The sequence below is a fragment of the Malaya genurostris genome, chromosome 1 (genome assembly GCF_030247185.1).
Source record: "Malaya genurostris strain Urasoe2022 chromosome 1, Malgen_1.1, whole genome shotgun sequence".
NCBI classification, from domain to species: Eukaryota; Metazoa; Arthropoda; class Insecta; order Diptera; family Culicidae; genus Malaya; species Malaya genurostris.
In genome coordinates this window covers 156,284,064-156,311,249 of record NC_080570.1, presented here as the reverse complement: position 1 = coordinate 156,311,249, position 27,186 = coordinate 156,284,064, and the positions used below count along the sequence as shown (strand labels likewise).

The following is a 27,186-nucleotide window of genomic DNA, read 5'->3' as shown; positions in this document are numbered from 1 at the left end:
AAAACATTTTCCTAAACAGCTTGGATTCTGTTCAAGGTTCTCATTCACGATCTTTCGAGACCAACCATTTATGAAGAAGTTTTTCTACAATATTTTTTATTCGGCTGATCAGATCATTTAAGTTTACAATTGAAAATCGAAAAAAAAACTGAGTAAATCATCCAACGATAGATTTCCACCCTATACAGTTTATTTCGGTTTTATGTTTTACATTGTTTTCTATACAAATCATACATCACACATTCAAGCCACTCCCCCCGTGTCGTGACCATATCGAAATTGTCTAACTACTGCAAAACGCCTACGGTTAGACTAAGTAGATGATGCCATTGCTTCCACTCAAACCGTTCGGGCAGCCAGAGGAATTATTTTTTACCTTTCTTCTTTTTCTTCTGTCCATCTGGCCATGCAAAACCACGTGACTTCAAGACATCCTGCGTGTATGAAAAACGATCGAATCAGAACGTTTACCGCACAACCAACCAACAATCTTATCTACCTGTATGTTGTGACACACATAGTAGGCGTTCTCCATGGCGGCCTCGCTGAACAGATCACCCTGAAACTTGGAAGATTTTCCTCCTTTTCCTTTGCCTTTCTTTCCTCTTCCTTTTTTCGGTTTAACTTCCGCTTCTTCTTCGTCGGCTTCATCGTCCTCACCGCCACCGACGTTGGCGGAATCGGCATTTTTATCACCGGAGTCCTTACCGCCTTTACCGGCAGGTTTCTTTTTGCCTTTACCGGGCATTTTTTTTATCTAACTAGAACTGATATATTCCAATACTTTGAAAGTTCGATAGATGAGTATCGATCAAACAAATTTGTATAACGTTTTATGAAAACGTCTGCGCCTTAACAGTGGTATTAAACTGTACTATCGAATACAAAAGAAGAAAAAAACGCTTTGAAATAGTTCCTCAAAGCTCTATTCGTAACGTTATTTGAGCAAAATGGGAGAAAATTCAATAAGATCATTTCCAAACAGCAAGATTAGTGCCAATCAAAAACTGCAAAAAAAAAATCATTTACTTGGTTATGTTGTTATACAGCTGGAAAGACAATACATGTTTTAATTAGTTTTTGTTCTTGAATCGCTGGTGAATTATTATTCATTTGCCTCAATATCTTCTAAGTTATAGATGTGGAATACAATAGTAATATATCATTAAATAGAAACCTAAACCTAAAAAAACTAATAAAAAATTAAAAATCTTTTACCTTGTCAGTCTACGATCACTTCCTAATTTATATGAAGCTTTGACATTTCTTTCAGTAGATATATTCCCTTCAGAAATTAGTCAATGAACATTAAGGAGCAAGACTCTTTGCAAGCGTATGAGTAATGTAAACAATGTGTGTGTAAGTTTCTGAGAGCATTCGATGCACTACAGATGCATTTTTTCGAATTGTAACAGAAAAGTAAAACATCCCGCAAATGGCGAGAATTATGCACATAAACAGACATTTTCGAGCGTGAATAATACGAAAACTCACTTTAAAGGCATTACCATCTTAGTATTTTGACCAGCCTCAGCCGGTACAGCCACCTATCGGAAAACGGCGGAAGCAAAGTTGTACACCTGATATAAGTAAACTCGCAAAATAGGAACCTTAAATTTAACACGCGAAAGGCAATGGATATGGAATGTTGTCGTGAAACTATTTATTTTTCCGGAATCTCTCCTCTGAATCTCTCCTCGTATCTGAACCAAATTATCTAGATTTCGTCACGGTAGATTTATGATATATGCCTTAAAAGTCGAGATTTTCGATGAAAAAGTAATGGCGTTTTCGTTTTTAATTTGCACTACACCGGTGCAGTGCTACACTGAGGCATGAATAAACGAACAAAACTGACGAAAACATAAACAGTAACCATTGACTACAATAAACGATTCCATTGCACAGAGCTACACCAAACTTTTGATAAGTGCTACACCAGTGGTATCGGTGCAGAAAAAGTGTAGCACTGGTGTAGTGCAATTGGCAAAAACGAACGGTTTCAGTGCAGCTTTCGCTACACCGGTGTAGTGCAATTTAAAAACGAAAACGACATAAGATATGCCATTCCAAGCGTTGCAGTTTTCAGCAGTTCTCCAGTCCTAAAAAAATACAAGCAGTAAACTCAATGAATCATTCTGAAAAATCAAGAGAGAAAAAAACGTTTTTAATTGAAGAGTTAAATCGGCATTAAAATAAGTTCCAGAAAAAAGTCACCACAATAGACAACCAGTTTATTGTTGTATATTTTAAGTATACAAATCGAAGAAATGTATTGTTATTAGAAGATCACAACCATGTTGTCCGTCAAACTGTGTAAAACTTTTCGCTACCTGTAGAATATCAAGTTACTCTTCCGGAAGTTTTCGTTTCAATATCTGGTATGTGAAATCGTTGGGGATAGTTAGCTTTCGTGTCTCGTCCGATACCGTCGGAAACCACTTTCAATCCAGACCACAATAATAAACTTCAGTCACAGCACAGCTTGTTTGAACTACTGTTTCAAACAGGTTTTCTCGACGCAACAGAGGCGGCTTAGATGCTTCGGGTCTTTGTCCCCTCGAAGGTTCTTGCTGTTTTTATCAGGTCGAAGATGAAATAGATTTTTGGAGCGGCAGTGAAGATATTGCACCAGGCTGTTGTTACAATGACCTCAGAAATTATGGGGTCTCTGCTAAGAGATCCGCTCAAACCCCTTTTTACGATCAGACAGCGTACATACATACTGGCCCTTATTACGGGTATCACTACACGGTGAAAACCAAGTGAAGTGATTTTTACCTTATTATCGGTATCACTTCACGGTGAAAACTAAGTGACGTGAATGAAGGTCATTATCACGAAAGTCACTTCAGAGAAAAAAGTAATTACTTAGATGAGCTTGTTGTTATTACGAACATCAAATCACCAAAATTTTGTTGGAAAAATGATTTTTTTCATTACAGTGACTATTTTATTGACCGTGACACTGGTAATAGGTAAAATCAAGTGAAGTGATATATGAGTGAAGTGAAAGTGGAAGTGGAAGTGAGAACGGTAATAAGGGCCACTGTTTAACAAAATGACGACATTTCTATGTTTTAGTCAATTGATTTCGTATTTGTAAACGAGAATTGGTCATTCAATTGAATCAGTTAATTAACAATTTAAATGTGTAAATTTTACACGATAAAATACCAGTGAATTTGTTCCTATATAATTCTAGCAATAAGCCTCATGATGCCTAATCAACAAATACGTGAGTTCTTGACTAAACAAAATAAAAAAACGGCTCGTAGCAAAATATACGTTTTTTTCTTGATTAGAAATTTTATACAAGCTAGCATGCCTTCTACCACCTGAGTCGAGCTGTCACAATAGTTAGAAAACTGACGATGACCGTAAGCGGAAGGATTTCTGCCAACCATCGTGATGATGCACCGCTATCGACTGGAATATCCGCATCCGAAACTAGAACCAATACACGGGCGTTCAGTGCTTGCACGGGTCGATAGTTCAGCAGCATCTCGTTATCATCCAGATCGTGCACTGTCTTGAATTCTTCCAGTTGGGCAAGTGACAGGGGTAGCGATTCGGGAAACACCGTCCATACAACCGATTCAGCACAAACCGGAGTCGTTAGGGAGCCTTCGTAGCGAAAGTAAACGGAGCGATTCTTCGGTAACAGTTCTTCTAGACTAGTTTCGTCGCGCAGTTGAACTCGTTCGTTGATTTTCGATTTGATTTCCTCGGTGGCGTTCAAAATGGTGCTTAGAACTAAATTGGAGTGTTCATTGACGTGAAACAAGACGGCAACAACGGCAACACCGGCTTTTGTCGTTGCTGCTTCGGCTACCGAGTTGAACTTCGAGTGATGATGAACCAGGTGTAATTCAAGGGCGTAACGCGTACCGTCAATTGTATGTTCTGAGTTCCAGTGAAAATGCAACTGCTCGAGAAAATATTTGCTCCGTAGACCTCCACCATAGATGCTAGTCGATGCATCGTCTAGGTTGATTTGAACTAGAACACAATACCGTTTGTTACCTAAACCAAACAAAAAAGTTTTACTATTCGACAACTCACTTGTGTGTCCTGTATTTACCAGCGAAGCGTTTACCAATGGTTTGTCGTAGTTCTGGAAGATAAACTCCGAGTAGCTGCCCTTCACCGCAGCTTTGTAGGTAATATCGATCGGTGATTGTCGCTTACCGAAGTCACAGTTTTCTCCCCAATCTTCCGGTTCACCAATGGTTCCATCTGGACCCGGGGTAGGATAACGCCAGGAATCTGCCAGACATGCACTCAGTGATACACCTAGTAGAAGTATTCGCAGTAGGACTACAACGATATCGTTGAACATAATCAATCATCTAGCACACCTTGTACTGGATTGGGAACCTTTTCACTAGGTGGTTCAATTCGGTTCTGAATCGATGTCTTGACTTTAATTCAAATGATGAATTGTTATCGAATGTAAGCCTGTATTGAGCCTTTGATTTTTATGGACGCAATTTGTAGGCCAGTACTTCGCACCTGTAATCCATCATAATTCAATTGCTTGTATACGGATTACATTGTCATTGATAAGCGAATCGGCTTGAATGAAGTGACCGGGAATGAGGATAACGGGCACGTGACTCCATTGAGCAGCGAGTTTTGTTGCGATTAGAGTAATTAATTTATTACCTACTTGTTCGACAAGTCGTCGCAGTCATGTTTTGGGTTTGGTCAATATCCGACGGAGACTGATTGAAAGGGTATACTGCGACTACTTTTTTATACACATCGGGTGAATTACAAAAAGTTATCATCACATGACATGTCACATCTCGCAATTGTGTGATAATTGTGAAGAGTAATGGGCAATAGACTATTTATATGTATTATCTTCTGATTGTTCCGAGTTATGATTTTATTCTGGGTCGATTTCGAACACATGGTACGGGTTGCTTTGATCGATTGGTGCTCTTGAGAAAAAAACACTCATATTTGCATTTGTGACGTTTGCCAACGCTGGAAGTGACAGACAAAACAACTTCCTCGACAATGCATCATTGTATTTTGGTTGATATGAAAAATACTTCGTTGAACGTTGATTGTGTTTTGTTCGTGAAAATTGTCTATTCAAAACAAGATAATATACATTTTTGAATAGTACGCCGCAGACATGATTCTTATTTTGTACTTATTGAACTAGTAATCGAAGTATGGGCACGAGTCCCCGGATACATCAAGTGTCGCGTTTTTTTTACTGATAACGACCAATACGTCAACTGTCAACATTCACTTTGAACAGGAATTCGGTACTTACTGAGAGTTAGTCATAACAGTAAACCTAAAAGAAACGTTTTCTCTGATGTTGAAATTAGTAGGAGAGACCGGGGGTAAGATGGACACTTTATTGACATTGATAAAAGCATCCATAACAGCTAGGTTTTCACCCAATTTATCTAAATCGTTGTGTAGCTTTAACCTTTAGCTACAATTCACAATTTTTGGTTTGGAAAAATACACATTAGTTTCCGTAAAAAGTCGCGATGAAGTGACCTACCCAAAATCCAAAATTTCAGAAACTGCGGAGCGAAACCAGACACTTTTTGGAAATTGAAAAAACACCCATTAGACCTAGGTTTTTACCCAATTTATCTATACAGTTGTATAGCTTCAACCTTCAGTTACCATTCCTAATTGAGGACTTGGAAAAACGTGCATTGCTTCTGCATCATGAAGTGACAAACATAAAATCTAATATTTAGGAATCGCGGTGCTAAACCGGACTATGAAGTTTAAGACAAAAATGACGATTTCAAGACAAAAATTGTGTGTCCGGTCGACCCCACTTTTTGTTTGTCTGAAATTAATTTAAATTGTACACGTTTCGACACGAACACGATTGACGCCAAAATTAATTAACCCAGCGTCATCCAGCTAACTGACGTCTGTCTTTCACATGGAAACGCACTTACAACGTCAATCCATGGATCGAAATAATCGCTGGTTTATAAGATATTCCAGCTGTGCGGTTTAATCGCGTGTCCCGTCTAGCCCCGGTCTCCCCTACTCTATTTGCAATGGTTCGCCTGCAATTTCTCTTCAAAGCGGATTTTGACAGGTGGTCCACTTATAAACTCGTTAGGAAACTGATAATCTTACTGGGAACTAGCAATTGTGGAGCATACCTTCTGTGAGTTGGTTTGCAAAATCAAGCGTTTCTATCCGTTTTCGATCAAATTAGAAATTCCAGAAACTAACCACGAAAAAAGTTTGTCGAAACTGGATCGATTTGCACTGATTGGATTAAATGCTTGGGTTGAACCTTATCCCACATGTGAGCAGTCACTGGCGTTCTGTAGCCTCCATTTTTAAGACTGCACTCAATTTAGTTTTGATCTCAAGCATGTCTACTTTGATGATTATTAAATCCGTATATCAGATATCTAAAAAGTGGTTGCTGAGGTTTCGGAATTTTTTTTTAAATATATTTTAACCGGTATCTTATTTTTACTGTAGATGTCAAAATAAGTATAGAGTACAGTAGACTTAAACCAGAATGTGGTTGTTTGTAACTACAAATTCAACTACAGCTTGATTGGTCTGGTTGAAAAAGCTTTGATTGATTCGATTGTCACTAAATTATCGCAATTTCGTTGAAATAATCATTAGCTTGCATATGTGTAAAAACTTATCCTCTGTGTGTGTAATACTGCGTTACGTTGGTGGAAATCATCATTGTTTTCATGTGAAATAGCTTCCGCCACAAATTTGCTTATCTGTTTGGAATCATTTAATTATCTCACTTTGATTGATTGAAAATCAATTAACGCCATTACTAAAACTAGCAACGAGGCCACGTTATCGATTTTAAGTTGAACCGATTAAGTGTAACATCTGTCTCTTATCTTTGAAGATTGATTTCTGTTTAAAAGTTTTGTAAATGGTCTGGTGATCTTATCGAAGATTTCAAAGACATAAATTAAAATATATGACGAATTGGACTCAATGTTGACTCCAAGTATGATTAAAAATTTGTACCTCTTCATAAATGTACCAAAAACTTGTTGTTCTAGTCGAAGTGCAAACATTCTACAGTTATGTAGTCTATATATTTAAGAAAATAATTGACTTATTTATTAATTTAATTAACTTAAGTAATGAGAAACTTCCCGAATGCTCCCTGTCGTGCCATTTTTTCTTTAGCATTTTTTTAATGCCGATTCAGCTGTCCAATTAAGAACGTCTTCTCGTCTCAAAGTTCTTCGAGTGAATGAGAGTTGTATTGATTGTAGTGTTGTACTGTAAGCTGAATCGGCATTAAAAAATGTTAAACAACAAAATTTTGCACACTCCCGTAAAACTAGTCCAACAGCGGTCCAATGTCCAAAAGTCGGATAAGTGCAACTTAGTTTTTAAGTATTTTGGAATGCAAAAAACGGATGAGACCATTAAGTGCAAAGCATGATATGGGCTTTAAAATGAAAAAATGTTTGAAAATATCTTTTTTACAACAACCAGACAGAAAAAAATTTGAATGTTATGGCAAAAATCAGTAACTACAAAAAAAAGTTTTTCTGGCGTCTGTCACTGTAGAACCTAGCATTGATCTGATCCCCGGGACAAACAAGCAAACCATTCTTCGTCCGCAGCGGCAGTCGGTAAGACAGTTCAAATGCAAGAACCGGATAAAAACATTTGTTTCGGAAGAATTAAGTTTTTGTCCGGTTTTTTGCCTTCAAGGTATTTTTGTCCGACAAGAAAGTTAATTTTAAACGGTTTTTATTTTACAAAATTTGTGTTCGGCTTTTGCACTCTATTTTTTATGCGGTTTTTGCATTCCAAAATACGTAAAACCGAACTGAGTTGCATCTATCCGACTTTTGCATTCAGCCGTGAATATGACAACTGGTTCAACGCATTGGACCAGCGAAGGACTTTCATTTGATGTTTTTTTTTCACAGGGGCATCACGTGTCCAATAATCTAAATCCAGGCCTACTGTTCGTTTTCCAGAACATACGTATATTGATAATTGAAAATCGGGCAATCAGCATACTAGCATAAAGTGAATAAACCTAAAGACACGAGTGTTATGATAATGTAATAGAGCTAACATATAAGTGACATCAGAAGCGCCGTCGGGTGAGAAAACTGAGCTAAATTTGTGAGACCAAAATCAAAGACTAAATAGTTACAAAAAGACAATTTCATTTTGGTAACATTTATTCATCCTCTATGAACAATTATAATAATGTACTATAACATTCACTCCGAATTCCTTTTTGGTCATCATCCATTAAACAAAATAATTTAATACCCTAACAACAACACTATCGTCAACTTTTGCTATGTACAAATGCAACTATCACAAACGATTTCTCTCTATTTGGTATGGTATTTTGTATGTTAGCATGTTTGCTTTAAAGCACCTGTTTACAGAGGGTATGGCAAAAGTCAGTAGCTACAACTACAAGAAAGAATTGAATTGATTCTACAGTGAAATCTTGCTCCGACAGATGGCTATTACTGTAGCACCGATCAGCATCATCAGCGGTAATCCAACCAGCTGAACACCGCCATTCTGATAGTGAATATCCGTGGTGTAGACCAAGGCGCGGGCATTGAGCGGTTGCAAGGATCGAAAATTGTTCACGAGTTCGTGTCCAGCCGTGTCATGAATGGCTTTGAACTGTTCGACCTGATCTAGCGAAACGGGTAAACTCTCGGTGAATACTGTCCAGATGACAGATTCCGCACAAGTCGGTGTAGTCAACGAACCTTCGTAGCGGAAGTAAGACGTACGATTTTTCGGCAGGAGGTTGTGCGGAGATAGTTTTCCTTTCAGGGGAGCTTGCTTACCGGCAATATCACGGATGTCGCTGGAGGTCTCCAGAACTACGTCGAGGTGGGTGTTGTCCTGGCTGGACACGTGGAACAGGGAACCGATAACGGCTACGGCATTCTTCACGGTGGCTGCCTCGGCCAACGATTTGTAGCGAGAATCATGATGAACCATGTGCAATTCCAGTGCGTAACGGACGCTGTTGATCGTATGTTCGGAACCCCAGTGGAAGTGCATCTGATCCAGTACGAATCGACCCGGCAAACCACCACCGTACAGAGTTACCGATGGGTCGGTGTTATCAATTTGAACTGGTGAGGTTAAAAAATAGAAATAGAATTAGATTTTATTACCGATTTACTATGATCCCATTTTAAATAGGTAACTACATAAGGAAAAGATCGCCCGTAAACTCACCAGAATGACCCGTATTGGTTAACTTTGCATTCCGGACCGGGTTCATGTAGTTGCTGAAAAGAAACGGGGAAAAATCACCCTTGACGGCTGCTTTGTACGTCAGATCAATCGGTGATTGACGTCGTCCCGTGTCACACTGTCCACCCCAATGTTCCGGTTCTGTTTAGGAAGTGAAACAAAAACAAAACATTATACATGTGATATAATCTGTGCTGAAAATGGTTGAAATTTACCGACTCTAAAAATAATTACCATTTGTGAATCGGTACCACGCCACAGTTGCACAAGAATAGGCGCGTACGTCATTGCAACCAAAAATGCATTACAGCTGGTCTTTGTATTATACGAAATTATCGGATACTTATATAGTTGGTTATAATTCACGAGTATTAAAATTTCTGGGTTGTATACGAGATACGACTGAGCACAATGACATTGAAAATGCAACAATTCTCAGGCTCACTTGCAAAATAAAAATTTCTTCTAGTTAAAGCGCATAGATCGTTTGAGAATGAGAAAATTGACGATTAGATTCTTTTATAATAATTGAATAAAAAAATATATATTCTAAAGTTTTCTAAAAACATCCTCCAACTGGAAGTCATCATCTATGATTTTAAAGTCACTTAAAAGATCAATTTTAGGTAAGATGATTTAATGTTCACAAGTGACGACTTTTCAATTCTATTATTTCTTTAATCTAGTTATGCCCATTAAAAAATCATTTGAGGGAGTATCATTTATATTAAACCTGGAGGACGCTTTAAGATAAGTTTAATTATTTTTGCTTGATCAGATCATGTCAATTAGGTTGCGTGATTATGGTTTAGTTTAATAAAATAAGTATCTATAACTATCCCACCGTTCCGTTCGTAAATGGAGATTACAGTGTGCATGACCACGTCGACTCATGAATCCATTTTTAAGCGTACACTATTGAAGAAGTGTGGTCGCATCAAGTTAAATGTGACAATTCCTTTATCGAAGCACCGAGATACAAACGCTTCGAATTAGGTCCGAAAATTCTATCGCCGATAGTTCTAAAGATTGTTCCAGAAAGTATGGGCGCACTTTGATTTCGCTGTAAATAATTCACAAGTGTTAGATAATCAACTTTTATTCGATATACTGATAATATAAGACTACAACAACAGAATATTATTTTCAACATTTGCTACTTAGCCATTGTAGACTAGCTGACGCACCTTCTTGCGAACGTTCCTAATTAAATTCCGTACAGACTTCTTGGCGACAAGTTTTGACTCTTTTTTCCAATCTTGTGCATTCGTTAATGCCCAAAATTTCTCAATTGGTCGAAGTTGTGGGCAATTTGATGGATTCATGTCTTTTGGGACGAAAGTGACATTTTTGGTAGTTCACCATTCTACCGTTAATTTCGAGTAGTGGCAAGAAGCAAGATCTCGCCAGAAGACAACAGGATCCTTGTGGCTTCGAATCTTGGGTAGAGGTCGTTTTTGTAAACATTCCTTGATGTATATTTCGCTGTTCATTGAAGCAGTGGTGATGAAGGGTTTCGAAATCTTACCGCAGCTACAAATTGCTTGCCAGGGTGCCGAAAGGTGCCGAAAAAGTCCCTGGTACAGCAAGTTCAGGCCAAAACAAGAGCGCGAAAACTGTATAACCGGAATCTTCAGAATAAAGACAGATGCATCCTGATCGACGACGAAACCTACGCCAAGGAAGACTCTCGAGCGCTGCCCGGACCGCAATATTATACGAAATCGGTGTACCAGGACCTAGATGACGCTGACACCACGGTGGCGATGGAAAAGTTTGGGCAGAAGGTGTTGATCTGGCAAGCAATTTGTACCTGTGGTTTGCGGTCGTCGATTATCTTCACGAAAGGCACAATTAACGCCAAGGTGTACGAGTAAGCATGTTTGAAGAAAAGAATGCTGCCACTGTACAGAAAGCATAAGGCTCCTCCTCTCTTCTGGCCGCATTTGGCTTCAGCCCACTACGCCAATTCCGTTCTACAGTGGTTGTCAAAAAATAATGTACAATTCGTGGAAAAGGACATCAACCCACCGATTTTTGTGTAGGGAAAATTCCAAACCTACTTGTATTGTGTAATGGGGAAAAAGAACTTATATACTAACTTACCAACTAATACAGAGAGCGAATCGATTCAATTGAAGATTGCATCGATTTTTTTTCGGAATTTGCTTATAATATTATGTGACATTTCATCTAATGGTTCTATATTTGTGAGTCTGTGTAACTCATTTGTACTAAACCAAAGAGAACGCTTCAAATTCATTTTCAGAATTTTATTCTGAATCCTTTAAAGCGTTTTCTTCCTGGTGGAACAACAACTTGACCAAATTGGTACTGCATAAAGCATGGCTGGTCTGAAAATTTGTTTATAAATTAACAATTTGTTTTTCAGACGGAGCTTAGAATTTCTGTTTATAAGAGGATATAAACATTTAATATATTTATTACACTTTGCCTGGATTCCTTCAATGTGATCCTTGAAAGTGAGTTTTTTGTCATACGTTGAACCTAAGTATTTAGCTTGATCAGACCATGTCAATTCCAAGCCATTCAATTTGAGAATGTGATTATTGTTTGGTTTAAGAAAAGAAGCTGTTGGCCTATGAGGAAAGATAATTAATTGCGTTTTTGCTGCATTTGGTTTAATTTTCCATTTTGACAGATAATCACTGAAAATATTTAAACTTCTTTGTAGGCGACTGCAGATCACTCTTAGATCCGAAACCGTCGGTTGTGCGAGAGAAATCAAACGGATGACATCATTATTGTCTCTGAAAACATAATTATTTTAAATTATACCAATCCATCACATTATATCAATCTACCAACAATAAACTATATCAATCCATCAACAAACAACTGAGTTATTATCGTTCAAAATTATGCCAGAAAAAGGTGTAGCAGCTAGTTTTACTTTTTTTAATTGATACCCGGCCCCGTATAGTGAATAGTAAGGCATTTTAAATGCCAAAATCTATTTTAATCCACCTAGTGGTGTGAGGATGCCATTTTAGTCATACTCGCATAAATATTACTGTGGTATTTATCAAAAAAAAATTTTTGCATCTAGAATAAAAACCTAAAAATGTTTGTTTGGGCCTAAACCTACAAATTGGAACAGTTTTGATCCTAATTTAGAAGAATTTTTTTTCGTTTTTATTTTTCATTTTCGCTACAAGTGACGGTTTGAAATTTGAAATACATTTCAACCAGAAATAGGATCCGGATAAAATTAACCCTAAGTTTGTGAAAATCGGCCCAGCCATCACTGAGAAAATTAAAAGAGCTCCGTTTTTCAGTTTTTTACCTTTATTCCCGGTACTTTCGAAACCGGGAACTGGGAACCGTTATAGTCGAAGTCGATTCGTTCGGTCAGCAACTGACATAACCTATAAATTAAAACAGTTTTGAGCCAAACTTAGAAGAAATTATTCCTTATTTTGTTTCGTAGCTATTAATGACGGTTTTTCACTATTTTATTTCCGGTACTTCCGGAACCGGGAATTGATAGCCGATATATCTGAAGTCGAATTATTTGGTAATTGACCTTAAGGGTTAGATGAAAATAGTTTCATTCGCTTCAAGTTTTCGCGTCGCTATAACAGCAGTATTGAACAATTTTCGAACTATTTTTTCTGCGGTATTGCTTCTTAGAGCCGAAGCAAAGATATTGTATTCGATTTTATCAAAATTCTCTGATTGAAAGTCGAGTAAGGTGGGTTCAAAGGTCACCTTTAACAGTGATTGCATATCCTTTCTATATGGGAAAGGCAAAAAATCTCACTTTGAAAAGAGAGCTCTCAATTGATTACAATAAAAGCGTTTATTTCAATTAGCATAAAACTGTGTAAGTTCCCACCTCGTGTCAAGGATTCTAAATTACATGGTTCCAATGAGCATCTCGACAAAGAGGTGAGCGAGTGTTTTGTTATCATATTAAGTGGATTCCACACGTCCACAACTCGCCAACTCGCACTGGCCAGCAGGAACTAAACTCCGAGGTATGCACGCCTGCTTTGATCTGTGCAATGTTTTGATTCTGACAGCTAATCTACATGCGGTGCTGAACTATCAACACTTGGGACGTGTGGCAAAGCCAATTTGTCTCTTGTTTGTTCTCATAATCCACTATCAGACAGCCAGTGATCCCTAGCGCTCGGCGCTGTTGTCACGGAATTATACATCACTGCTGTATCTGTAGGTCGTGCATATACTGAATTACGTTGGACAGCTGATCGAGTCTTCCGCCTGCTCGCTGTGCGGCAACTGATAACGCATAGAACTTTCTTCAGGGTAGCTAACTTATCGAAAGGGTAATTATTTGCAATCAATACAGTAATTATGTGCCCAACCGAAGACGGTAGTCGGTGGTAGTCAGATAGGTTTTTGTACTGCAACGATAGCCAAATACTTATAGATGACATTGTAAGGCACAACTTATCAATAATTTGTTTACCAGTCTCGGGCAACCACCGTTTAGACATGGCCTACCCTTGATGTTATGAAGGAAACAGCTCTGTCAAACTTCCGTTATGGTCGGGGCTAACTAGTATATGGTCTATACTGTGGCGGAAAAACTGTATAAAGTAAATCGTGTGAGCTGAATGGTTGTAATCGCCCAAATGCCCATGCTACGGGGGAACCTGAACAAACACTATTGGTATCTTCTAGATGGACTAGTCTTTTTAACGCAAGAATGAAATCTACAGTGCTCTGATGGTTGAAAAAATGGCACAAATCAATCTCCAGCATGAAATCACACCATCAATAGGGGGTAAACCACGGGTAATGTTTCATGCATGCATATTTTAATATGAGTTCAAAATTTGAAATAATCTTTTTCACATTTCTATATAGAAAGGCGCTTTCGGTTCCAAAGATTTAATGGTATACGTGACGTAACCGACAAAACACTTTTTTCAGAAAGTAACCAGTGATCAAGTTCAAATGTATTATTGCTGATAATTCGAGAATGTTGACGAATATGCGAAGTAAACATTGAGTCACACTTTTCTGAACTAAACTATCTGAATGAATTTATGTTAAAAATTCGTGTCAGAAATTATCCTAACGAAAAACTATGTTTTAACGAGACTGCTTGAATGACCAGACAAAGGCGTTATCACACAGCTAGAACGATTAAGAAAAGGTTTTTTTTTGAGAATTTGATTATAATGTAACAAACTTTTTGTCATCGCAGTTGCGATTCATATTGGTATTTGTAATATATTTGTCCTTACACGAGATAATCGCCCTTATTCTCAATAACGACGTATTGGTTTTTCGATCGAATATGGTTCGGTCGAATACTAGCTACCTTTGATTTATTTATTAGCGTTATTAGGAATACGAATGAAATACGATCGAAAAAACGATACGTCGTTATTCAGAATAAGGGTGAATATTATTTTCAATACTCGAAGCATCGCGTAGTAGAAACTTTGTCGGATTGACGAATCTTTTGTCACAAAAACTTCTCCGCCAATATTGGCCCTTCTGAAAGAAATTGATATTCTCGATTTTCCCGAAAAATAAGAAAACAAGATAGCAAGCCAATCGAAATGATGACAGTGACAATTCTTTGTGTAGACAAAAATATTCTCTCCTGCCGCTACTTTCAGGGCAATAAAAACACACTACGTACTACCAAATACAAATTATAATACGGAATGCTCTGATGAATTTTCGTGGACACGCTTTGTACTACGCGGTACACTCTCAAGGCACAATGTCAGAGCGGCAATGTACTTAAATGAAATTTTTAAATAACTAGCAACGCTGAAGGCTGAAAATCAATTCACCATGGATACTGTTTATTATGACGAAAAAATGAATCAAGCTTGGTGACCAGAAAAAAAAATATTTGTATGTTTGTGGATCACGATTCTTTTAAGAGAACAAATCCAAGTTCTAAGCTCGTAAACTATCAAATTTCGTTGGAAATTACATCGTCGGACAGCCTGTTTTCAAATGATCGAATTATCTTCAATTCTTCTTTTCGAAGTTCTTCTTCGTTAAATGCTGTCAATCTGAAAAACATTCTTGCATCTTTTCTCTAGACTCTAGAATAAAAATATATTGAAAATTTCTGCAAAGTCGATTTCATCGTAACCTGACTAAATATCTTTTTATTCATTATGGAATCATAAATAATCAAATATAACCATAGCAACATTAATTGAAGTTGCCAGAACACTCTCATTGAACATAACTCAAAATTGAGTGCCACATCACTCAAATTCTTAAAAAGTGCACGTACTCTAAACTTGAGTTACCACCTATGTACTCATTTTTGCGTTAAGGGACGAAATTGTCAAAACTTGAGAAATTTTTAATCAAAATAAGAAAAAAAAAATATTTTGTTCAAAATGCTCTTAAAATGAAGAAATTTTTCTTCGTAAATTTTCATATACAAAGTTATTCTTTCTTTTTAATGCGCAAAATAGTGATTCGAAACCGTTTCCTTTTGAACGATTTGGAGTAAAAATTGAATTATTTTGATATCCTTATGTTGCGCTTTTCACTAAGCATAATTGAAACCACAAAACATCTATGATTGACGTTGATTCATGTTTTCAAAATTGGATCTAGAAACGGCAATGGAAAACAACGTATTTTTGCATTCTCTATTTCGATAAGAATATTCCGAGAATGAAAACGCACTAAACTGCAAGAAGTTTTTTTTTTACTAAAATGTTTAAAAACTCAACGCTTACTCTAATGTATGAATAAATGCGAGAGAACTCATGGCAACTAGTTTATTTTACTGAAATCCATACTCAAATTTTGAGATATTGTTGAGTAATCGCAACTCAAACCATGAGTTATGTTCAAAGAGCGTGAAAGGAATATTTATGGTGGCTTGGCCTTGTCGAGGGTTAGTAGAAGGATGGACTAGACTGTTTTGTAAACCAAACATTGGCGATACGTTTGTATGGAACTTAGCCGAATTATTACTTGTATTTGCTACTACTGCGAACAATGTCCTAACCGGCGCCATTTAAAAACGAACCTTCGATTTTCTAATTCTAAATCTGAATTGGAATATAATGCATTAAACGGGCGCCGCTTACGACATGTGTAAATTGATAACAGTCCCGCTTCCCTAGGAAAGTTGTTTGATGAAAATTTGTCCGCACGTTAATCAGACTGTAATTTATGAGATGTGAATAATGGTACCATTCGCACTGCCGGCCAGCGATAACCTGTAAAGGTCTTCCAAATTAATTCTGGATTGATAATGGAACGTTTCGTGCCCCTCAGGTGATTTATGAACTTGCGCCGCATCGTCTCGGTTCCACGGAGTAACTGGATTGACTATAGAATTTCTCACACCATGCAATCGCGCAGAGAGACAGACAATTGCTCCAGATTAAATTCCTCATTTTGCGACAGGCCATGAAACATATCCGCCATTTATCTCATTGCAGGACAATTTCTTGGCCGACTGGTCATCGCCTACTGCAGGTACTGCGCCATGACAGAATATGCGGGTGGTTTAGTTAGTGCCAATGACACTAGGTTCGCCACCTTCGATCAATCAAAACAAAAATACTGTCGAGGATAATCCACTCACCATTGATGACTCCGTTGGATTCCGGCGTCGGATAATGCCACTCGTCAGCTCGGGCTACCGCCAGCAATGTTAATCCAAAAATAGTCGCTGGAATGACAGATTAAAGTTGTGTACCATTTATTTTCTAGACACCTTGTGAAATGTGGACAATGCAAAATAATGTACAATAATATGCGACGAAATAAATTGGACCAGACAAGATTTGCCTCAATTGAATCAAGTATAAATACAACGATATGGTATATGGGTGAGGATTTGATTTTTTGGTTCAAACTGAGGAAATATGGGACGGGTTGTTGATTTATTGCGTATGAGTCGACCGTGAACCAGAGCAAAAATGATCACTTCAAGTCAGACAGAACAAATCCAACCGGGACGAAAGTTTTATTACATGCAGATAGCTCGTAATCTGTACAGAATAGGTAGGGAATCGGAGAGCTATAAAATTTTAAAATAAACCAACAGCGCATTAAAATAATCTAACATTATGAAAAAAAATATTAAAACATCTCTTCACACAAAACCATGCAATGGTTTTGTAGTGACACTTGCTGACCATAAAATTAAGTATCTGTAATCCTACCCAAAATCCTTAGGAAAAAAATTTTGTTGCTGATAATTTTGCCAACAACTGATGCTTCCCCAATGGGTCCATTTTCCACATTGCCGTCAAGCAAACTTGTACCAATAAAAAAGCAATGAAAAATTGACAGGAATATACACGGTATTTTTTCCCTCAATCCATCGACAGAATTGGTGCAGAGATTCAGATTTTTCATCATTTTTTTACAACCTAAAGTTGTAAATTCCAAACAAATTAATTGAGTAATGATTTTGTTGAATTTATTAGTTGAGTAATATTTGTGCATTTGCTGATTTTTTTACATTACAGAATAATGTATGGGGTGAACAGGGCGGAAATGATCTCTTCAAGTCAGGCAGAAGAAATCTACAAGACAAGGTACAAGACTTCTATTACATGCAGATAGCTCGTGATCTATGCGGAATTGGTAGTGAATCGGGGAGCTATAAAATTTTAAAATAAACCTCAACAACGCATTAAAATAATCTGCCATTATGTAACGGACATTAAAACATCTCTTCGCGCCATGGTTTTATAGTGGCACTTGCTACCCATAAAATTAAGTATCTCTAATTCAACCCCGAAATCCTTTGAAATATGAATAAAAAAAATTCACTGATAATTTTGCAAACAACTTATGCTTCCTTAGAGAGTTCGGCTTTCACATACCCTAATTCAACAACGTGCGTCATATAAGCTAATAAAAAAGCAATAGAACTGAGGCAAAGAGTTCGAAAGAAGTTGATAACATTTTATATTTTAATTTTATGAGATCAATACGAATTTAGCACTTTTTATATTCCACATGAGACACATAGTTCAGGGTTTTTCCTTTTTTTCAACTACTAATATAAAACAAATATATTCTACTGTAATAATGCAGATTTCTGCATTGTAAAACATCAACGGCCATTGTAAAACATAATGTAAAAATGTCAAAATAGAAAGGCCGTTTTGCTAGAGCTATTAAGCATATGAAGTTTATTATAAAAAAAACGTTCACCCGATTTCTTTTTTCCTTTTTCTCATTTCATTTATATCACTTATTTATACCCGGCTTTAACTTAGTTGCAGTCGTTCACCGGGTACCTTTCTCTCCTTTATGATCAACAAAACTGATATGGAGCGGTAAGAAAACGAAAAAAGTTACTCAGAACAGCAATTTCACATCTGTAATGTGATGGTGATTGATGGTATTTATAATTGATGTTTTACCTTTGACGTCTCTTCTTTGTTAAAGTGAAACTTCTTCAAATTGAACCGTATCGCATATATCTGAGCACAGTGAGACATGTTCAATTTAAATCGTATTATGATTGGTTCAGAAAATTTCGATTATTCGATTTGCAATGCCTGCTGTTCTTGGAATAGATTTAGCCGGAAAAACAAGAAAATTGAAAATATGATTCAAAACTCCCATTTCAGAAACTCGGTGAAGCTACTAATTTGTTTCATAATGTATACACTCTTAGAAAAAATGAAATTTACGCTTGACGTAAATTCAAACATGCCGTAATATTACATCTATTAACATGTAAAAATAATGTTTATATGTGTATCGATGTAAACTTCTGCAGAATTAACTGTGCAGTTATAGATATGACTTTACTTGCACAGAAAGAAATAATGAAATTTACACGACATGTAAATCAGTATTAGCATGGAATAGACATGGGTTGAATCGAATATTTCATTGAAACCCATCATCGATGCAAAAATAAATTGGATTACATTGAATTTTAAATAAATAGAACTGTATCTTTCAATTAACTCTTAGTTTTGTGATTAAATTGTATTGAAACGTACAGAATTGTGGAGTAATTTTATGTTTAATTGCCTGCTCCAAATATGTGCATGAAAATAGATGTAAATTCACAAAATATTTTTATCTGTGTGCTTTGAATTTAAAATTTAAGTGAATTATCACGCTGCTTTCATGTGCAGCTATAAAGACGTAAATTTACACAATTTGTCCTAAGTGTGTAGAACTTTTCTCTAGGACCAGTATATTTTAAAATACAATGAAAGCGTTTCTGCTTGATAAATGAGAAGCTGCACTTCGTTGAAATTAGTCTCATTTTAAATTGTTTTTTTTTTTCGTTCATGTTATGTTTTCGTCAGGCAAACTAAATTGTCAATATTTTCCACGGAAGACACGCTTCATAACTTCCAATTTTCCAGGCAAGATTTTTCGTAACTGCAATGTTCCTATGTATTTAAATTTCGAATAACGGGTGTTTTTTAGGAGATATGTTTATTTCAATAGGAATTACTCTACTGTTCGGAAGATATTTCGACAGTCTAAAGTGTCGTCTATACCAGAGATGCCAGTTAAAAATATCTGCAAATGTCTGTAAATGTGAAAAAAAAATCTGCAGTCAGCAAGCATGTCTTGCTGGTAGCAATTTCTCTATTAAGTATTACACGCAAAACTGATTTGGCGAGCAAAAAAAAGGTCACGACAATTTCAAAAGTCTGTAAATTTGGACGAAAGTCTGCAAAAAACTCGATTTTCAAAAGTCTGCAAAAGTCTGCACAACAAAAAAATGTCTGCAGCACTATACCCGAAATCTGCAGGTCTGGCATCTCTGGTCTCTATACACTATTGATTGGCAAATCACGATGAATAGGTTAACTACAGAACAACGCTTCCAAATCGTGGAAATTTATTTTCAAAATAAGTGCTTAACTAAAACTGTTTATAGAGCACTTCGTGAATTTTACGGTGCACATTTTCGTCAGTCTGAGACCATCATAAATAATAAAATAACCAAAATTGCCGTATAATCCACACGCCGTTCGAGAATTACCGATGCATCCCGATAAATGTACTGTTTGGTGCGGTCTATGGGCTAGTCGAATCATCGGTCTTTATTTCTTTAAAAATGAGAAAGACGTATTACCGTGAAAATTATTCCAAAACCATGATCAATGATTTTTTTTTGTTGCCAAATCTTCAAGATATGCATATGGACGAAATGTGGTTTCAACAGGATGGTACCACTTGTCATACTGCGGGGCCAAAACAATCGACTTACTGAGAGAACATTTCAGCGACCACATTTTTTCGAGAAATGGACCGGTGAATTGGCCTCCGCTTTCATGTGATTCGACGTTACTCGATTATTTTTTGTGGAGATACGTGAAGTCATTGGTTTGTGTGGATAAACCAGTGAACGATTGATGCTTTGGATGCCAATATTCAACGTGTCATTGCTGAAATATGTCCTCAAATGTTTGAAAAATGCATGCATCTTATGGATTCGAATATGAGAGATCATATCGTTTTCGTGACAATTTTGTAATGAAATAAAACTTCATTAGATGATCTTTTGGTTCTCAGGTTATATTCTTGTCACTAAAACCCGCATGTGAAAGTCTTTATCTAGTTTCCAGAGTGTGACGGACAGTGATGTTTCATCTACAATCATAATGTCTTTGATATCCGTCACACTTTCATGACAAGTAGTTGTCATGGGTAACTTGATTAGTTCACCGCAAAACCTTGTTAGCGTTAAGGTACGATATATTTATTTATGTTACTACACTCCGTCTTGGTAAGGCGCGAAAAAGAGAACAGGATAACCAGTAATGTTTTTGCTAATTGAGCTCATTACCGCAAAAGAAAATGAGATTAAATCAAATTTATCCGTTAATAAAAAAAGCTGTCAATATTTCTTACGTTCTTACGACTTCTTTGAGTCATCATTACATAGCATTAGCATTAGGAATAATTGAGGGTGCAAAATGCTCGTTTAAAGCAATATGCCGACGCCGGCCACGTCCGAATATAGATTTACTTGGTTAAGGGAAGTATTGTTAGTTCGATGCATGTTTGTACTGGAAATCAAAATTCTTTCGCTTGTCCACAGGCAGCGCAGGAAGGGATAGTTTGTTAGAAAGTTATTATTATTATTATTATGTTGCCTTATTTACCTTCGGTTTTAACCTTACGGTCATTCGCCGAGGTTAAAAGTTAGAAAGTTCCCGATTAATGTTATCATGTGTTTATTACTTTCAGTAGTCAGCCGTCGAGACTGTATACTACACGCAGAGAAATGGAGCTTGTTTAAAATAACAAATCGGTTAGTAGATTTTTAAATCTGATTCATGTTAATTTCAAGCTAGAATATGATTGTTTTAAACCATTTTCTCCCTTCAACATCAACAAAGATCTCTGTTCAATGTGAATAAATATTTTGGTCTTGCCAAACGAAAAAAATTATTGTTCCAGCTGATTTTATTGTTGAAATAATTCATCAATGTATTGCGTATCAACAAAAGCAGAGTTGATTTTATTCGCAATATCTATGTTGATTCAAGTCTGCTTTATCTTTATGTTAAGAACAAAATTTATTCATTTTATCTGTTGTCTTATTTGTGTAATGATACAACAAAGTTTATTGTTCAAAAGAACCGTATCAGTCCTATTTCTTATAAACCAGAGTTGTTTTTTCAATCGTGAATGAACAGAAAAGTTTTTTACATGTTTCAAAAGTAAAATTTTATCTGCTTATATATTTTTCATCTGGCTTTTCATCAATCCAAGTGTAAGTATTGATAGTTAATAATATTAGAAACTGCAATAACACGTTTTCTTAACAACATATATTTGATGCAGGTTATCTCTACCTTCACCGTAAGGGCACCGGGAAAGGGTACCGAATCATTGAATACTATAAAAAGTAATATTGGATTGATTGTGGTATGTAGATAAATATTATAAATGTATGGAATATAAATATAATTGGAATTCCTTACAAATATATAAATTGAAGAAAAATATACAAAAAACAAGCCTTCAAATTATTTCGAAAGAAATCATTTTACTCGTAAAAACAAAACAAAATGAATAATTTTTACAAACAAATACGTAAGTTGAAATACTAATCATTTCAAGTTGATATCTTATCATTTATTTCAACTGCCAAGTTAATAAATTCAAAACACTATACATATTACCTTTATCCAAAATTAGTTCATTTTAAACTGATTTTGCAAGTTGAATTTACTATGAAATTGTTTGTCAAGAAATTGACAGGAACGCACAAGTAAAATATTTGTTGGTATTAACAAAATATTTATAGAAACAAACTAATCCACTGAGCAAAATCAAATACCTAGTTTTGTTGTTTCAAGCAACAATATTTTCTATATTAAACCAATTTTTCTTTTGTCACTATTTCAACAAAATAAATCGTTACGTGAAACCCAGATTTAGTTACATTTACAATATTTTTCTCTGCGTGTACTTACTGAAATGTCGACGCATATCACGCTTATCTTACAAAGTTCGTAAAACTTCGAGCAGACGACTGTCGTCTAACGCGATTCTAAATATTATCAATACTTAAAGGATACGCATTGCAGTTTAAAGGGTATTTACGCAGAGATTGTTAAAATAACTAGAGAAACACCTATTAAAAGGCTTCACAGAGGTCGTCATTCTATTGGTTATTTCGACTTATTACATTATTCTTGCCACGACAAACAATGTATATTGCTACATGGGTTGCATAGATTGATCTGGGCAGCTGGCTACCGAGAATAATTGCAATTTACATCATTAACATTAATTGTAACGGAGTTTCTCGGGATCTGACTGTTATAAATTGATTCACGACGAGGAACTTATAGGATTTTTTTTCATAATTATTTTATCACTTTGATCGCTGAAGTTTAACAACTTCCAATGAGACGAAAACTAAGTCAAAATCTGCTGAACAAATTCTATGATCCCTGAACTTGATTGTTATTACCGAGCAGTACCCGAAACGCAACAAAATTATCGCTGATTAATAGTCAAGTTCAAACCACACTAAGTGTACTAATGCGATCAATCAAAATCATCTCTCCATTTCAACAATGCATTCAACCAATAGATAAGCTCAACCGTCACCACTCCGATTCCGATAGGCGCGTGTCCAGACAGAACCTACTCAACATATGCGTCGAACATAGATGTACGAGTTTTGATTTAGTTTCAGTAAACACTCGCGACTGTAAACTCACCGAAGAAAACGACTCTTTCGCTGAACATCCTTTTGTCTCGATCGAGAGGGATACTTTTGTTTGAAAAAGAAAAGAATATTTTCACTTTCGTCTCCTGGTGAACTACACCGATCCTATAATTTTGGCCGGTTTTCACTAACTCAAACAAAGAATTGTTCAAGAACACACGACTGTTCAAACCATGCGATGGTTCCCGACCGACTAAGCCCGGCCAACCCGAGACAGGAGCCCTTATATATGAATTGGTCGATTTGAATCCGCACAAGCAACTACCCACTGTTTCTGGCTGTGCGCCTCTTCTACTGCGGGTGACCGTTTTTTTTTTCTTTCTGTTCCTATCTGACGATGATGGATTGGCGATGACGGGTCTTCTGACGAGGATTTCCACCCTGCTCCGTAGCTGAGAGTCGAATGCACTGATTATGTTGTTTCACAGACACACGAACTAACATGACGACGGAGTGCTTGCTATGAACAAGAGACAATGTTCTGGACGCTATTGCCAGGTGCATCATCAGCATCACTTTCTAGCATCTTCTGTTCTATTGTATGTATACATCTCCTAACGAGAAAGGTGTCACATACTACAAAGAGAGGATTTGCAGTTCTCTGGAGTGGCTGGGCACTTTACTTGTACTTGAACAGTTGATGAATGCTACAGCGAAACGTTAAGAGTGTGTACGAGAACATGAACTGGTGAGCTAGTTCCTGAAGAGGAATTATCTCCACTTTCTACTGAAGCCATGCCTTCACATAAACAAGCTGCGAATGTCCTTTGAAAGTGATCAGGGTTGCCACATTTAAATCTGCATTTTTCAGAAGAAAAATCTGTAAATCTGTATCGGGAGCTCAAAAACCTGCATTGAAAATCTGTATATAGAAGTGATAAGAAATCGAAACACAACGGAATGAAAAAGTCTTTAGAACCCAAATTTGAAGAAACCAAAACTTTTCTTAATCTGAATTTTATGATTTTGTAATTGAAAAAACGCTGGAAATTGTTTTTTTGCGTTGGAGCCTCTCGAAATAATGATTTGACGAAAAACTTTCGAAATCCAATCTGAAAGTGAAACTTAATCTGATTGATCAATTGGCAATCTTTACGTTATGGCCGAGGCCATCATCTTTTCATCTTATCGGAAGCAATTTTTGAAAGCATAAGCAATTACGCTACACTAGTTGTAAATAAAAGTAAGCAATAACAAATTTTTATTAGCAGATAGAACATCTGTGTTTACTGTCTTTACTCTTTTATATTTAGTTTTATCCTCTTCTTAGAATTAACACACAATCAGGATAATGTTTTCACTTTGAAAAAATAATCAATACCATTATTTAATATATTTTAACTTGATCTTTATTCAATTTTTAATCCACGCTATCAAAAATCTGTACAAATCTGTATTTTTTGCCAAAAATCTGCAAATCTGCATATACAGAATCTTGGTCACAAATTTATCTGAAAAATCTGTAAAATGCAGATTAATCTGTATATGTGGCAACCATGAAAGTGATACTGCGCAGGGGTAAATAATAGTCACTTGAAAAATTGCATTTCGAGCTTTGGATTTCAAAATACTGACATTGTATAGTTTTAATTTTGCTCGAATTATTTATTGTGTCAGTAGAGTTTTCATATCAGGTTGGTACGGAAACAATTTTTGGGGACAATACCTTTTTTAAATTCCCCTAATGCTTACTGTTTCTCATTACATTACTAATTATTAATGTTTTCAAAACGGCAAGTACCAACCAATTCTTAGTAAAAATGCAGTTCATCAGCATTCGAAATGGAGAGCGCTTGGTATTTTTTGTTTGCGCTTTTTAAACAGATGCGAGTACCACGTGGTTCGTCTGTAAGAAACATTCAACCCACCCTCGTGTTAATGGAAATATTTGCTTATTCAAACTGTTCTCTTGCACTGCACGAAGCGTTTGTTATTGCCATTGATGACTACCAGAGATGCCAGGTAAAAATTTAAAATATTTAAATATGTGTAAACTCGCAATAAGAAAAGTCTGTGGTCAAAAGTTTTCTATAAAGAATGATACGCGGAATCGTTTTTGCGAGCGAAAAAAACGCAGTGATTCTAAAAGACGAACGTTTGCGAAAAACATGATTTTCGAAAGTCTTCAACAAAAACAAGTTTGCAGCTGATTTAGGAAATCTGCAAATTTACATACAAAACAGCAGAACCGGCATCTCTGCAGATTATTCAAAACAGAAAGCCTCAGACGTCTAAATACACTCTAAATATTCACTATGCATTCAACAATGAAATCGACCCAGTGGATATTGTCGAGCCATATCGGTCCGATCATCGGCCCGATTATTGGACCGATCGGACAATTCTGCACCATTTGCATCAACCGCGTCGACCTGAAAAAGCTTTACATTATGTATCGCTAGCGCCAACGAGTGAAGGGAAACCAAAGAAGATAGTATCAAGCCGACGTCACTCCGCCAGTGTGATAAAAAACATCGAATTTTTTTTATTTCGATTTTAGAAATTTTAACCTTATGGGCTGAGGCCAGTAGGTCGCGTAAAACCACGTGGCTCGCTGTACGTATTACATTTCTCTCCATGCTCTCTCGCAATTGTGCAAAATGACACTCGATGTGGCCGGGTGGCCAAGAAAGTTTTGTTATTTTCGGTTACAAGTTTGACTACATCCAGAAAAACTCTGACCCTCTGTACGGGTTTGGGAACCGTCAGTATCGGGAGTATCGGGCGCTAGCTATACTCAATGTAGACTTTAATCTTGTTCGAAACGCAATCAAAAGCTTTCGTGCACGATCCGTACGATGTTCGAATTTACTGGGGATAGTCCCACGCAGAGATTCTAGATATTTTCATATAAAATCTGCATTACTCTGTATTAAAAATCTGTATTTCAAGATCATACACGCACTAACAATCAAAATCGCTTCATTTGTGCTTCAAAAGTATAGCGAAAATTATGTAAAGAGTATCATCATATGACTTAGGTGAATGTCGTCGCATTTTAAGTGAAGTTGTCGAGATTGTCACAGTGAACCAATGTGAAACAATGAACCGGATACTCTCTTGACAGCAATATTCATAATTTCATATATGTTTGTGTACACTAACAGAAATGTGAGAAATAAAGAAAATGGGTGCTGTACATCGAAAGTCTGTGAAATCTGTACTACTGACATCTCTGGTTCAGATATATAAGAGTCAAGTAAAGAGAAAATGTTTCAAAATGGTTCCCCGTTCACTGAACGATATTTTCTGTGGCAATTGGACACATTTTTGTAAAATTTTAATGACTTGATTAAAATCACACAAGCCTTTTTTGAGTATTTGTAATTTTGTCGCGAAATTTACTATGATAGTATGGTAAACAAATTGTTTTAAATTTTATTTCAGTGTTACTTTGAAGCTTAACTCATTAACAAGTGGTCGAGTACAACCATCATGATTAAAAAGGAAATTTAACTTTATCGGCGACACGACCTGCCACTCGCTATTAAAAACTGTATCGCAAATTTAACTACCCCTCAGTAACTCGTAATGTCAAAACGAAATTACTCGAAATATGTATGAAAGTGGCAACTCAGCCTGAAAAACTGTTGTTTTTAAAATAACAGCTACCGTTAGCGTAGTTACATTTATTCACCTTAATATTTTCACAACAGTTGAAAGAGGAAATTATTTTTATTATAAATATTTTTAACAACGAAAGTTGTTCTGCTACTGAGCAGCTCTACCATCTCTACAGAATACCATTCGTTTGG

At 36.4% G+C, this 27,186-nt stretch overlaps 3 protein-coding genes across 6 annotated transcripts; all 3 read right to left on the bottom strand.

The window, feature by feature from the left end:
• Positions 1-129: 129 nt before the first annotated feature.
• Positions 130-841, bottom strand: LOC131426352 (small lysine-rich protein 1). Its single transcript, XM_058589019.1, has 2 exons — positions 500-841; positions 130-434 (listed from the first exon to the last, which is right to left on the bottom strand). The coding sequence occupies exons 1-2, from the start codon at positions 746-748 to the stop codon at positions 366-368; spliced, it is 318 nt and encodes a 105-aa protein (XP_058445002.1). The 5' UTR covers positions 749-841; the 3' UTR covers positions 130-365.
• Positions 842-3,243: 2,402 nt separating this feature from the next.
• Positions 3,244-4,759, bottom strand: LOC131426351 (putative carbonic anhydrase 3). Of its 4 annotated transcripts, none has more exons than XM_058589016.1 (3): positions 4,669-4,759; positions 4,066-4,578; positions 3,244-4,002 (listed from the first exon to the last, which is right to left on the bottom strand). In XM_058589016.1, the coding sequence occupies exons 2-3, from the start codon at positions 4,340-4,342 to the stop codon at positions 3,332-3,334; spliced, it is 948 nt and encodes a 315-aa protein (XP_058444999.1). In that variant the 5' UTR covers positions 4,343-4,578; positions 4,669-4,759; the 3' UTR covers positions 3,244-3,331. The 4 variants fall into 4 exon arrangements, with proteins under 4 accessions (XP_058444999.1, XP_058445000.1, XP_058445001.1 ...); XM_058589017.1 differs by having other exon boundaries at positions 4,066-4,515; positions 4,669-4,720; XM_058589018.1 differs by having other exon boundaries at positions 4,066-4,515; positions 4,673-4,720.
• A 3,421-nt stretch (positions 4,760-8,180) lies between these two features.
• Positions 8,181-23,856, bottom strand: LOC131426349 (carbonic anhydrase 1-like). The gene is made up of 4 exons (XM_058589012.1): positions 23,424-23,856; positions 16,829-16,915; positions 9,235-9,393; positions 8,181-9,128 (listed from the first exon to the last, which is right to left on the bottom strand). Exons 1-4 carry the CDS (start codon positions 23,449-23,451, stop codon positions 8,467-8,469), a joined length of 936 nt encoding a protein of 311 aa, XP_058444995.1. The 5' UTR covers positions 23,452-23,856; the 3' UTR covers positions 8,181-8,466.
• Positions 23,857-27,186: the final 3,330 nt, after the last annotated feature.